Raw genomic sequence first — 13,790 nt, 5'->3', positions numbered from 1 at the left:
ACACAAGGATAAATGAGGAAAGCTGAACCCATCCTCTGGAGAGAGTCACATATGATTTCTCTATACAGTTTATTTAAAATTGCTCGTCTACAACTCAGCAGACTTGCTGTACTATCGATCCAGATAACCTCCCAAGCCCCCTAAACAGGAGGTGATGAGAACCTTCCCTCGTGGGGAGGTGGAGAGTGTTGCTTTGTTGGTGTCTGTTCTTGAGTTCTCGTCCGTGTGTCCCACTGTACTTGGGGGTGCTCGAGGGCACGCTCAGGTTTGATGAGGTACTGAGAGGACCCACAGAAGTCAGAAAGGGTCTTATAGTCACCTTTACCATTGACTGCAGCAAAAGGATAGAGATTTAGGTCAGCCGAGGGAAAAGGTGCAGAGGGCAGAGCCCGCGCACAAGCTTCTGGATGTCCCCTCCAGGTGGACTCACACAGACAGCACTGACTCCCTCCAGCAATGAGGTGTGACAGCGTGCGTGGAGTATTGTCAACCAGGAGACGCATCCGAGCCGTGGAGTCCGGGGGTTTCACTGGGGGTCAGCCATGCGGGGGCATGAAGTGCCTGCATGGCTGAGCTTAGTTACTCAGGCTCCAGCCCTCCAGAGGTCGAGCTGACACTGGGTGACTCATGGAGCCCGCTACAAATCACCTTGTTAGCTTAGACCACCTGGCATGGTCCAAAGCCCCAGGTATACAAAGACACTGGCCAGGCAATATGTTCCAAGGGTTTAGAGGTTATGTCCTAGGAACTGTTCAAGGACCAGACCTTTCTTTGGCAGTTGCATGATTTGAATGCCCTCCTGAGTCAGCCCTCTACTGCACACTCACACAATGAGTCACCCCCTTACGGGATCAGGTCCCTGTATGCCATTTCCATGTCTGTGGTTGCTCCAGTATCTCCGTAAATGTCGAGTGTCTATGCAGAGAATTACTAAGCTCTCTCCAGCGGCCCCGCCTGGACCCCTTCGTTCCGCACTGCAGGGACAGCTTCCCTCCACTCACTCACCTTGCACGCGGCCGAACATCAGCTTTCCCTCCTTTATGATCTATGCCCACCACTTTCCAAGGAGCATCCAAGTGGAGACAGTTTTCCCCCATCGGAAGACCCCGAGTGTCCTTGCACGACCAGTGAACATCAGGTTCTTTCCTGAGGGAAGTAGCCCGACGCTTCCCTGTCTGGTCAAACACAGAAAGATTTATTGTTAATCCCCAGGACTGAGGGGCCCTCAAAGTGACGCAAATGTCAAGCTCATAAACAGCTGTGGTCGGGCCTCCTAGGGCCTGCAAAGGGCCCCTTGTTTGCAAAGCTGAGGATATAGTAAATTTGCTAAGGCAAAGGGATTCGTACCTGGATAGGAATCAAGAAAACAGCCTCATTCATTAAGTGTGGGTTAATCTGACCCGACCCTCTGAGAGGGATCACATTGATATTAATTAGGGACCTTTGGCAGGAAATGATCCCTGAGGTTCCACAGAGAGTAATTTATCATCAGGGAAAGTAGAGGATGGACTGATGAATGACTTGGTCCTGACCCCCCGCTATCCGCTTGTGCGGAACCCGGCCAACCATCCTTTAGGGATAATGATTACGCACGACCACAACTTTTAAAAGCCCGAGTGTGGGGGACATCTGAGGCCCACGCAGCGGGGACAAAGGCTCAGAGCACCACATGGGACCGGTTTTCTAGGGTCACACTATCTCAACAGCAGCCATGGCAGGAAGTAAATAGGCCCCAAGGAAAACTGGCCGGAGCCTGGAGTCCACTGTCTCCTGGAGTGTAAGGGGAGGCTGACCCCTCCCGGGCTGAATAAGTCCTGATGTGGTGGATGCTTAGGGCAATGAGGAGGCCTCAGGGGGTGCTTCCACACTGGCGTTCCTACTCATTTGTGCATTTGTGGCCACCAGTGGTTTACCGATGAGGTAGAGAGATAGGACAGTTATGGTGCCCCAGCCAATGAAGGAGACCATGCAGCTACACATTTAACATCATTAACCAGGATTCCTCCTGGAGGCAAAGCACAGGTGCATTTCTGTCTATTTCACTCAAGTCCAAACAAAAGACTAGCTAAACCAGCAAGAGAAAGAAAGAAGGGGGAAGGAGAGGGGGAGGGGGAAAGCGAGCAAAAGGGAGTCCGTGTGTGTTCCCTAGTCCCGATGCCTGTTTCCATGAGTTCGTGTGTGCATGTTGCTATGTCCACCTATTCTGAATTGGTGCCCTGTGTTGGCGGCTTGTGTGAGGAAATAGGGTGCTATCACAATACAATCTTAAACTCCCATACAAGAGCCTTTTTTCTCTTATGTCTGAGTTCTTGTGAAAACTTTGATTCTCACCCTGTTCCATCAACAGAGAAGGAAAAGGTCAAGTTTCCAGGGATATTGTAGGCCAGTGGTTCTCAATCAGAGGTGATCCGGACCCCCCAGGGATGTTTGTTTGGCAATATCTAGAGACATTTTTGTTTGTCACAACTTGGGGAGGGGGACTGCTACTGGTATCTAGCGGGTAGAGCCCCAAGATGCCGCTAAACACCTTACAATGCATAGGAGACCCCAAAAGAGAAAACGTATTTGGACGAAAATATCAATAGTGCGAAGGTTGAGATACCCTGTTGTTGGCTATGGGAAGAAGATGAGCTTCTCAAATCCCGAGAAATGTCTAGAACAACACACCTATGCAGGTTGTTATTACCCGTTGGTGTTGAGCAGAACTTAGGCTCTGGAGATACTGAAAAGATGAATTCTGCCACATTGATCCATCTACCCTCCTTGACGTAATCGTCTTAGAGATGGTGCGTCTTCTGTATTAGTGAGAAAGGATGGGCATGGCATAGCTTCATTCCCCTGTGCACTTGAGATACTGAACAATAATCAATGATCTATAAACAAAGCTTCGATGCACAAGGACAATTAATGATTTGAAGAAACCCTTCAGTGGGCTCTGTAAAGGTCCAGCTCTTTCCAGATTGGATCACTGGATGAGCCCTGGTTCTCCAGGAGTCAGTGGTGAAGGGAACAGCTCACAGCCAGGTTCACCTGTAAGCCGAGAACGGCCCCATCACACGTGAGCTCGGACCAACTCCTCAAACCTCGACGACCCCTGTCTGTCTCACCTGTAAAATGGAGCTAGTGCTGCAGCCTACCACTGTCAGGATGATGAGGACAAAATCCTGTCGAAACGTGTCTGGTGCGCAATAGGCTTTCAATAAGTGCTCCCTCTCCTTGTTAAATCTGCAAAGGAAACAATTCCCAAGGGGGCTATCAAGGAACGAGGAAGAGCTAGGATTTAATGGGCCCTGCTAGCATCCATGCACTTTACCTGGCTCACCTCGTTCTCAGGGTCCTCGTGGGATGGCTCCCCATGGATGGGGCGTCAAGGCTGAGCAGAGACAAGCTCCAAGCTCCATATCCCGCTGGTAATGAGTAAGCAGGGTGGGCACCCGAGCCTAGAATGTCTGATTTCCAAGCCCCATCTCGCCCTACCCCCCAGCTTGGGCCGAAAACCCCTAAAGGAAAGAGGTATCAAATTCCCAGGCCCCAGGCCAGGCACATATAAGAAGAATCACCCCAGAGATCCTCTTGCTGGAAAATTAACTAGACTAGACAAAGCCAGCCCTTTTCCTGGAGGGAGAGCTCTTGTGAATTTCATTGGCGTTCCCCCGATGACCCCGAGACATAATCTCTGGGCCTCCAAGCCTTTGAGATGAGGTAGGGTGTGTGGAACAGGGGAGCCATTGTTTTCTAATTAGAGCCTGGGTCTCCTCTGAGGCTCAAGATGGGCCTCTTAATATGGAGTCTTCACCTGCTCCCAGCCAGAGCGTGATGATGCCTCCTCCCCCTCAGAGGCAGCCCACCTGCCAAATTCATGAAAGGCTGTCCTCTTGATGAGAAGAGGGGGAGGGGGGCCGCATGACTAAGGGGTTTCCCTGGGGTATAAAGAGCTCAGGCCCCATCTTGTTCAAAGCCAAGCATCGTTCATCCAGCAGCTTTCGAGTGGGACCTTCACGGTAGGCACCCCCTGCTCCTGATTGTGGAGGGGGCCGAAGAGGAAGGAAGGGAGGGATGGAGGGAGGGGGTTAAGACTGGAGGAAGGGGGAGGGAGGGAGAAAAAGAGGGAGGAAAGTATGGAGGGATGGTAAGGATGGGAGGGACAAAGGGAGCGAGGGAGGATGCTCTCAAGGGGTGCCTGAGACCTGGATGCTACTCCAAGATGTAGCTAGAAACCCAAAGACACTCTGAGCTCTTGTACAAAGAGATGCAGTGCCAGAGGACAACATCTGGGGCATTTACCTGGGGAAAAAATCCAGCACAACACATCAATGAGAGTCCTACAAACCGGTGTGGGCCAATGTCTCTCCCTAGGGCACCTGGTGTGGAAATAAAACCATCACTAGTCATGGGCCGGCCTTACTAAGCACCTAGTTCATGCTAGGCAGGCCCCACCGTGAAGAATTACTCCATTCAATCCTCATGACACCCTGAGGAAGATATATGGGCATCTTTCTGCCCAGGAAAATGAGTACAAGACAGCATCAGTGTCCGGCTCAGGGCACTCATCAAGGGAAAGGCGGAGCCTGAGCCCCCTCCCCTGCTCCCCCACTCCCAACCCGACTCCACCTCGGGTCTGTCCAGCTAGAAAGGCCTTGCTCTTAGAAACGTCCTAGATGAGGCAGAATCAGTCTTCAGGGAACATCTTGGCGAGCCAGGCCTCCAGTGCACGCAGACAAAGGCGAGGCTTGGGAACCGTCAGTCCCACAAGATAGCACTCACTGCCGCAGGGTCCCTGGCAGCCCTGGAGGCCTCCTTAGGAAAAGGCAGTTGTCCTCCAGGTGGACAGAGCCCCAGCGCCAAGGGCACCTGCCTCTGCCAGCAGAAGGATGCTGGATTCCGGCAGCGGCCCTGAGCCGTCCCACACCCAGATCCTAATGTGCAGGTCCCCCCCTCAAGTCCCTTTCCCCATTGTTCAAGACTGAACCCATGCTGCCACCTCTGGCTGGCACTGCAATTGCCCTTTTCTTGGCTCCCAGCTGGGGAGTGTCAACTGCAGTGTCACACCACACCCCAGCCAGTGGCTGGCCACTCTGGGAGCCTCCCCAGCAAGTATTGTCAAAACTCTCAACAGTTATACAGTGAAGAAAATGACTAGGCTGCTTATTTGAGATTTAATGATCAGCATCGCAGTTGAGGGTAAAACACCTTGTTACCCAGTCCAAGCCCGCTGTGCTCGCCGCATGATTCGGGAGGCGAGCTGTTGAGGCAGGAAAGGCGATCGGCAGATTGAGAAGATGACAGACCAGTGTCTCCGAAAAACCATCTTACTGGGGTTTGGATGCCAATTTCTCGTACAGCACAGAGAAGGGGAGGAGACCAGGAAGTAAGTAAACAGACCATAAGTTTTGCAAATATCCCCTGGAATGGCCAGCCTCGGGGAGGGGATGTGTTAATTTCTCCTTTCTTGCAGCCATTCACACGGGTGGACAGGGTGCGGGATGTTTCCCTGAACAAAGGCACTTTGTTTTAACATTCAGGTAGAGGGGCAGGGTTCCCCGAGGCAGGCCATTATGTATACACAGTATCCTTTTAGTGAACAAAAGCAACGGGAAGCAAAGGTTACAGTGAAAGAAACAGATCCTGCTGTAGTCAGATTTGTCTCTTCCATGTTACAACCTGGACCAAAGACTTAAGTCGGACTGGTTGAGCGCGGTTTGAATCTTGTGCCTGGTTCTGCCATGGTCCCCCTGCCGTGGTGCCTTTTGGCAAAGGTGGCCTTGCAAGTTACTGGACCTCTCTGAGCCTTGGTTCCCCACCTAGAAAGTTCTAGCGTGTCCTTATGAGCCAGTATACGGAGATGCCTGGTGAAGACCCAAGACAAAGAATGACCCAATCACTGAAAGGTAGTGTTTAAAGGAATGAGGTCGTGGAGTTTATAACATCACTTTTAATTGTGGTAAAATATACATAACATAAAAGTTACCATTTAAACCATTTTTAAGTGAGCAGTCCAGTAGCGTTGTGGATTCACACTGTTGTGCTAACATTACCTCCATCACCTCTAAAACTTTTTCATTTTCCCCAGCTGAAACTCTGTCCCTTAAACGCGAACTCCCCATCACCCCGCCCCTGTCCCTACAACTTACTTTTTATTTTTTTTAAGAATCAATTTTATTTATTTATTTTTGGTTGCATTGGGTCTTTGTTGCCGCGCGCGGGCTTTCTCTAGCCGCGGCGAGCGGGGGCTACTCTTCGTTGCGGTGCTTGGGCTTCTCATTGCAATGGCTTCTTGTGTTGCAGAGCACGGGCTCTAGGTGCGTGGGGTTCAGTAGTTGCGGCACACGGGCTCAGTAGTGGTGGCTCACGGGCTCTAGAGCGCAGGCTCAGTATTTGTGGTGCACGGGCTTGTTGCTCCGCGGCATGTGGGATCTTCCCCGACCAGGGATTGAACCTGTGTCCCCTGCACTGGCAGGTGGATTCTTAACCACTGCGCCACCGGGGAAGTCCCCCTATAACCTACTTTAGAAAAATATTAGACCCGAGTCAAGATGATGTCTGTAATAAGGTCACTTCTGCTCATTTGCATTCTAATAAAATATATGCTTGAAAGTCCAACAAACATATCTGCGATTCCTATAAACACCACCCTCAGCCTGTTCCTCCCTGAGCATCAGGGTGACCCAGGAGAACATCTCCCTGAAATGAGTGTCACAAGAGAAAAAGAACATCCATGGTGCCCAACTGGATCCTCTCCTGCATTTCATCAAACAGGGGCTTCTTCTCCAACAGGGAATTGGAGCCTTCATTGTAATAGCTGCTTTTTCTTGAGCCTTTACTGGTGCCGGGCGCTATCATTGTAATTACTGATGATTCTGAGCCATTTCTCTCCATCAGGCACTTGTACGTGCCCTGCATGGATTAACTCATCCAGTCCTCACAACACCTCCTAATGTATATTGTTAACGTGATGAGCGCTGATCTGGGGGTGGGGCATTTTCACCACAAATTGCTAGTCTCTGAGCCTCACTGATCTCATTCGCACAAAGAGACTTTGGACTAGATGGTTCTGCTGCCTCTTCGGAGCTCAAACAGTTGGCATCCTCTCGCTGTGTGATGGCAACAATGAAAAATCTGACCCAGTAAGTGCCAGGTAGTACCACCGGTCTCGGTCGTGAGGGTATGACTTCAATAGGGTCCCCTGAGATGTCTTTAGCTGCCACCCACGGAGTTCCCAGGCCATGCCACTTTCCAGCGGGAGAGCCTGTGCCATCAGAGAGCCTGTCTAACATTGAAAGTTAACCTGCTGTAAGAACTTATGTGGTTAAAAATTGTTATAAGCAGAGCCTCATGTCTGGCAGATAATAAGCAGAGTATTAGCGAATGCTTGAGCTGAGTGTGGATCTCAAAGCTCTCACACCCTCTTCTTGTGTAATCATTCAACAAACAGGTATCTTCCAGCCAGCAGAGGTGTGCTGGGCCCTGGAGCAAGTTCACAGAGTAGAGATCCTACAACCTACAAATGTCTTCTCCCCTGGGACACCTTCCCCAGTACCAAGCCCTGTCTACTTGCAGAGCGGCCCACCACAGACCTGGGTACCTATGCTGGGCCACCAGGACACAGGGCAGCCTTTGCCTCTGGGAGAACAAATTGCAGAAATTGCCCCTCCCTCCAGGTTGACACAGCCCTGCAGACGGCAAGCGTGGGAGTTGAGCACTGGCTGCATTTCAGCCCCTACTTGCCCACTCAGCACAACACCTTTGCAAAGTGCACAACATATACAACCGTATTCAGCAGCCCTGTGTGTGCCACTGGGGTAGCATAATCACTCTGTATTGTCATTCAAACTGTGTCCTAAAAACATATTCTAAAACAGAATATGTGCAAGTCAGTCATCCATCTCACATTCCTTTGGGAGTTAGATTCCCAGGGAGCTAAAACTATTCTAAATCCCTCTGGTCTTTAAGTTGTTCCTTCCCTATTAAATACATGGTTGACCTGCTTGAGGCAATAGACCGTAAGTGACTATTCAAGTTCAATATTGACTGCTCAGATCCCAGGGCAGCTGCAGTTGAAATGTGGCAGGTTCCTGACCCCACTCACCTCGCCCCTTCTCCCCAGGCCCTTCCAAAGACACATTCCTTGAACCGCTAGGACTGCCACAAAGTATGCAAAAGCATTGTTTGCTAGCAGGCAGCGCTGCCACGCCATGGCCATATTTATTCTGTGATGTTGGTACAAAAGTTCAGAGCCAGCCCGCTCAAGAATATCCTATGATATCACTTATGGGTGGAATCTAAAAAAATGATATAAATGAATTTATTTACAAAACAGAAATCGACTCACAGATATAGAGAAAAAACTGTGGTTTCCAAAAGGGATGGGAGGAGATAAATTAAGAGTTTGGGATTAACAGATACACACTATGTCTAAAATGGCTAAACAACAAGGACCTACTGTATAGTACAGGGAACTATACTCGGTATCTTGTAATACCCTATAACGAAAAAGAATCTGTAAAAGTATATGTATATATATATACACACACACACACATTATATCTGAATCACTTTGCTGTACACCCAAAACTAATACAATATTGTAAATTAACTATACTTCAATTTAAAAATGGTTAAAAAAATTTTAAGAAAAGAATGCTGCTCAGAATGCTGGTGGGTCATAACGTATGGGTTGCTCAACGTTCAATTTACAAAAGTCAAAGCATAGAGCTTGTTAAATTGCCACGCTTTCCCATTCGTCTGTGAACCACTCACAGGTAAGGTGTGTTTTCCTCACTTTGCTTTTCTGGATCCTTGCAGTGTGCCTGACCCATAATAAATGACCAATGATTTAGTGAATAAATAAATGAGACCAGAACTACGTCCTCAAGGAGCGCACGGTGAGGTGCCCATTTTACAGATGGATAAACTGAGTCTTCAAAGAGGGAACATAACCTCCTTACTGTCGTATTGCTAACAAAGCCGCTGGCAAAGCTGGGACAGGGACACTTTCAGGGCTTTCTCTTTTTCCTGCACTGCATTACGGGACAAACAGCTCCTGTGGGGTCTCGTGTCATGGTTTCTGAAAGCACACTTGCCATATTCTGCTGCCTTCTCTCCCAGGACGCTGCTGCAGCTGATGCCAGGATCCCAGTGTTTGCTCTGCTGCCATGATCGTGCTTCTGCTCGTAGGAATGCTAATGGCCCCGCATGGCGGTGAGTGACGGTAGTTTACTGTATTTCTGGCTTAGTATATAATTACATACAATGAACCCTGGGCCGTCTTGTCAAATTCCATCTGATTTGCTTACTAGTAATTTTATCACCTTGCCTAATGAGTGGTGGAAATCAAACATGCTGATAAGCTCGGGGGGTTAATCCTGATATTAAAGTTGACATTTTGAGCATGGACACGTGGGATGGGGGTAAGTGGGCACCAAGGAGAGCAAAGGGCAAGGGTTAGCAAGGTCCTCTCCACCCGGTATCGCATCTCTTCCCCCGCTGCTCAGGGGCTGCTGTCCCTTGCTTTGCTGATTCCCTTGGAGTGTGTTGGCCTTCCTGACATGCAACAGCTCCCTTGCCCCTTCTGGAGGCATCTCTGGTGTAAAAGCAAACACTTCCAACCCCACATTCGAAAGTTGGGGCCCATGCCATCAAACCCGAAAGCCATCTCTGTAAGCTCCTTGGCAGCCAGGGTAATAATTCCAAGTTCACTTGGGATCGTAGCTGTGAATCTGAGTCTTCCGGCTCCTTCCTATGCTCTTTCTTATTTGCATATTTATGCAGCTAAACATCCCAAATCACTTCTTTCCTTCCAGCAACTGCTTGGGCACCGTTGTTACTGAGATCACTCATTTATCTTGTCATTTTTCTCCTCCTTTTTCTAAATTCAGGTAAACTCTGGACCAACCCACTGACCCTCCCCTCTCTGTGGTTCCCTTCCAATCCCAATAGTGACAGTGAAGCAAAGGGAACCCACAATATTATCGATCGTTTATCTTGACCAGGACCTGAGTTAGGAGATAATTCAAGAGGTTTGCATGTCGTCCAGAAGCTTGTAGGTTGAAATTAGAATATAACCACTTTCCATAAGATGCAAAGTCTTCCCTTCAAGTTCAAATCCTTCCAGACACCACCTCGGACCTTTCCTCTGAGACAGAGTGGGTCATCCACTTCCAGAATGTGCTGGGCTTCTATTGATTATTTACTTCCTTCATATGTGGCTTTTTTCTTATTAAAAGGTTTTGGTCATGACTGGGGTCCCACTGCTAGCACAACTGGGGCTGATGTATCAGCCCCTCAACCTTTCTCAAGAACTTAAGTGGTCTTGATCAAATACCAACTATGGGACTTCTCTGGCGGTCCAGTGGTTAGGACTACTTGCTCCCGATGCAAGGGGCACAGGTTCAATCCCTGGTCGGGGAACTAAGATCCTGCATGCTGTGCGCGTGGCAAAAAAAAAAAAAAAAGATCCCAGCTATGATCTTGACTCACCTCATCTTTGGTGACAAAATTGTGAAATGTTCTACAGTTTTTCCCTAATTTTTTTCCTTTTAAATGAAATCTCATTTACCAAAACCCATTATTATAATTTTTAAACTTCTTTTCTTGTCTACCATTTTCTTCTTCCATAATGATACATTTCCCTTTGATCAAAATTGCCCTTTTACATCCTCCCACCGCCACTTACACACCTTTAAAAATTTTTAATTTCTTTATAAAATTGAGGCCACTAAACATTTTTCTATGTCCTTCTTGCTTTATCACTGTTTCCCCTTAGTTTACTACTACATTGTAATACTAAAAATGATCATGATATCCTGTTATCATAACCTGTCACAGACATTTGTGTTTGTCCTGAGAGATTTTATTTTCAAACACAAACACCTAGAGTTAAAAAAAAAAAAGTATAACCATAGAAAGTTTAAGTGCAAACATACCCTTTTATATATGGGTTTAGAGGTGCCATGCCTACAGCTCCAGTTTTGCAGGGGTGAGTGTGTGGCCACCATAGAGAATGCCTACCTCCCCAGTTCGCCAATTCTTGGTCGTGACATTGTAGGGGGAAAGGTCTGTTTTTGAGGCCTCTGCCTGCACGCTACTCTCAAAGAAGTCTGGGTCTTCTCTGATGACAGGACAGGATTAAGTGTGGAAAGGTTTCAACTGTGATTAAAAAAATGGAGTGTCAACAAGGAAAGTCTGGGAGAGGTCATACAGCTCTGCAAGTGAAGGAGAGACCGGGGAGGGGTGGTGGTGAATGCATCCTAGACAGACACAGGTGTGTCTAAGGAAATCCGGCAAGGCCCCCAGGGAGGAGTCCGTCAGAAGAGTCCCGTGTCCCCCAGGAACCCAGCCCACCATGAATACCTGCCCTTGCTGAGCTGTTGGCTAGGAGCAGCCATGAGGGATGCGGGTTGTGGCTTCTCTGCAAACACTGCCTTAGACTTCAGGGCACAGCACTTGCTGGAGTTGGAGTTTCTTAAGTAGCCTCCATACTGTTCTCCATAGTGGCTGCACCAATTTACATTCCCACCAACAGTGCAAGAGGGTTCCCTTTTCTCCACACCGTCTCCAGCATTGATTGTTTGTGGATTTTTTGATGATGCCCATTCTGCCCGGTGTGAGGTGATACCTCACTGTAGTTGTGATGTGCGTTTCTCTAATAATTAGTGATGTTGAGCAGCTTTTCATGTGCCTCTTGGCCATCTGTATGTCTTCGTTGGAGAAATGTCTATTTAGGTCTAAAAGTTTCTTTTCTAAGTGCCAAATCAAGCTTCTTGCTATAGTTCACTTCTGGGCCAGTTTCCTATTAGCTCAGAGAAAACATCTCTCTCCATTATGTTCACTGGTTAAAACAATTCCCTGCAGAAAGTAGCGTTTTCTTAAAGATTTTTGGAATAAATATTGCAGCACATAAAGAAAAAATAAAACGAAATATAATAAAATAAAATCCAGGGTGACTTCTTTAGGTGCTCATGAAAATGCATGGGCACCGATATCCCAAAAGTAAGTGGGAGTATAGGGGAGCAAACATACCTGATTAGCCCACGTCAGTAATAAGATCATTCCCCACCGTCCAGAGCAGAAATTCTATTAATCAGTTGCACAAAGGAAATACCAGTGCAGTAATGAACAAGGAGCAGGCCATATTTTACAATCACTGCTTAAGTGGGCAGTAGATATTCTTAGCTGTTGGTTGGTATGCTAATTAAACAGTTCCTGAGGCACTTGTGCCCAATGTAGAAAGTGCCAGAGCAGTAACATGGGCTGTGTGATAAGGGCTCGAACAGAACTGAACAGAACTGAAGTTGTGAGTCTCCCTCCTGGTCTGAAGGTCTGCATTGTGCAGAGCACTGTTGCCGTACAGCCCATGGCGCTCAGTCAGGAGGGAACTCCTCTCCCTGGGAACCATTCCGAGAACCTGGCAAAGAGGAGCCGTGGTTGGAACCAAAAGCTGAGACGTGTACGTCAGCTCAAGCCCTGTCTGGCTGGCCTAGGTGGAGTGCTGACCCCACCAAGCCCCTCTGCACACATCCAAAGTATCTTCCTTTCACCCTCAAACTAAAGTCAGCCTACAATCTGCCTTTGTTGCTGTTTTAATTTAAAATTTGAGCCAAGAGTTTAAAATGGGAAGATTTACAAAAAATTCAGACTTCCAACAAATTTTTTAAAATCTGGATTGTGGAACTCCTTCCCCAAGGCCTGGGGCTGAGTGACAGCTGTCCCTCCCGCTGTGACCTGGGGTTCTCAACTTCTCCACAGTCTCCACCAATCCTTATTGTTTCCCGGCACTGGACCACTTCTCTTGTTTACATCATCTGCCTGACCCCTGGAGAGATTTGGGTTTGCAGTCTTGAGTCTTAAGAAAGACCCCTGTTTTCTCTGTCCTGGACAAGTATAGTCAGTCTAAACCTTACTGGGCTCTGGACCTCCCATCTCAGCCCTTCCAAGTCATGGTTTCCTTTAATCCACTCAGCAAACAGTACGCCACATGAGGTGCTAGGCTTTGGAACTATGATGCGGTTCCTGCCCTCAAGTGTTCAAAGTCTAATGCCAGAGACCCACAAGTAAGGAGATCCTGAGAATCAGCATGAATAGTACCATGGTAGAGGTCACCAGAAGGCGGGGGTGGGCATGAGAGCTCAGAGGGCAGGCAACTAGCCAGAGTCTTCCAACATGGAGGGAGTGAGAGAGGAAAGACTTCCACATGGTATTGTTAAAACTAAGCTTAAATGGTGAGTAGCTGAGCCAGGCTGAGTCATGGACAAAGTACTTCAGCAGAGGACACGGCCTGTGCAAAGGCCCAGGGGTCAGGGCACACTCATGGAACTGAGAGCAATTCAGGATGGTTGGAGTGTGGCATCCAAGAGGGATTGATCCCAGCTGTCCCAGCTCACTGCAGTCCCCCAGATATCAACCAGGGGTACAAAATGCACAGGACAGCCACAACAGAAAATTATCCAGCCCAAATATCAGTAGTCTTAGGCGGTGAAACCTGCTCTAAGCCAAACAGGGCCAACTGGGGGCATCTTCCTGAATAAATTTAATCTAACACACTTCTTTGAAGGTCAACCCTTTGTGGCTTTCAGATTTGCAGGTTTCCAAACAATGTCAAACTTATGGGCCTGACTAAATTGACCACTTTGTGAAGAAAGACAAAAATCTTTCAACGTTTCAGGCTACTCACATGCTGCATATAACCGTGGGGGGAAAGCAATGTGAGCGTGGACAAGTCTGTAAGCCCTCTGAGCCTCTAGGGAGCTGGTCCCTGGTTGAACTAAGATTCCAATTCCCATCCATTTGTCCCC

General features: G+C 48.3%; 1 protein-coding gene and 1 long non-coding RNA gene across 2 annotated transcripts in view; one reads left to right on the top strand and one right to left on the bottom strand.

Annotated features, from left to right (window-relative positions):
- The window catches only part of LOC136792911 (uncharacterized), a 50,916-nt gene that overhangs the window by 10,043 nt on the left and 27,083 nt on the right, over positions 1–13,790 (bottom strand). The gene's annotated exons all lie outside the window — the stretch shown is intronic.
- The window catches only part of OC90 (otoconin 90), a 32,768-nt gene continuing 22,881 nt past the window's right edge, over positions 3,904–13,790 (top strand). Inside the window, exons 1-3 of the mRNA XM_067018050.1 lie at positions 3,904–4,001; positions 9,106–9,198; positions 12,226–12,422. Of these exons, the coding sequence (XP_066874151.1) occupies positions 3,904–4,001; positions 9,106–9,198; positions 12,226–12,422 (388 nt within the window). The remainder of the gene's footprint in view (positions 4,002–9,105; positions 9,199–12,225; positions 12,423–13,790) is intronic.

This window comes from Kogia breviceps, chromosome 17 (genome assembly GCF_026419965.1).
Source record: "Kogia breviceps isolate mKogBre1 chromosome 17, mKogBre1 haplotype 1, whole genome shotgun sequence".
Taxonomy (NCBI): Eukaryota; Metazoa; Chordata; class Mammalia; order Artiodactyla; family Physeteridae; genus Kogia; species Kogia breviceps.
Note: the sequence above shows the minus strand (reverse complement) of the source record. Positions and strands in the feature narration are given on the sequence as shown.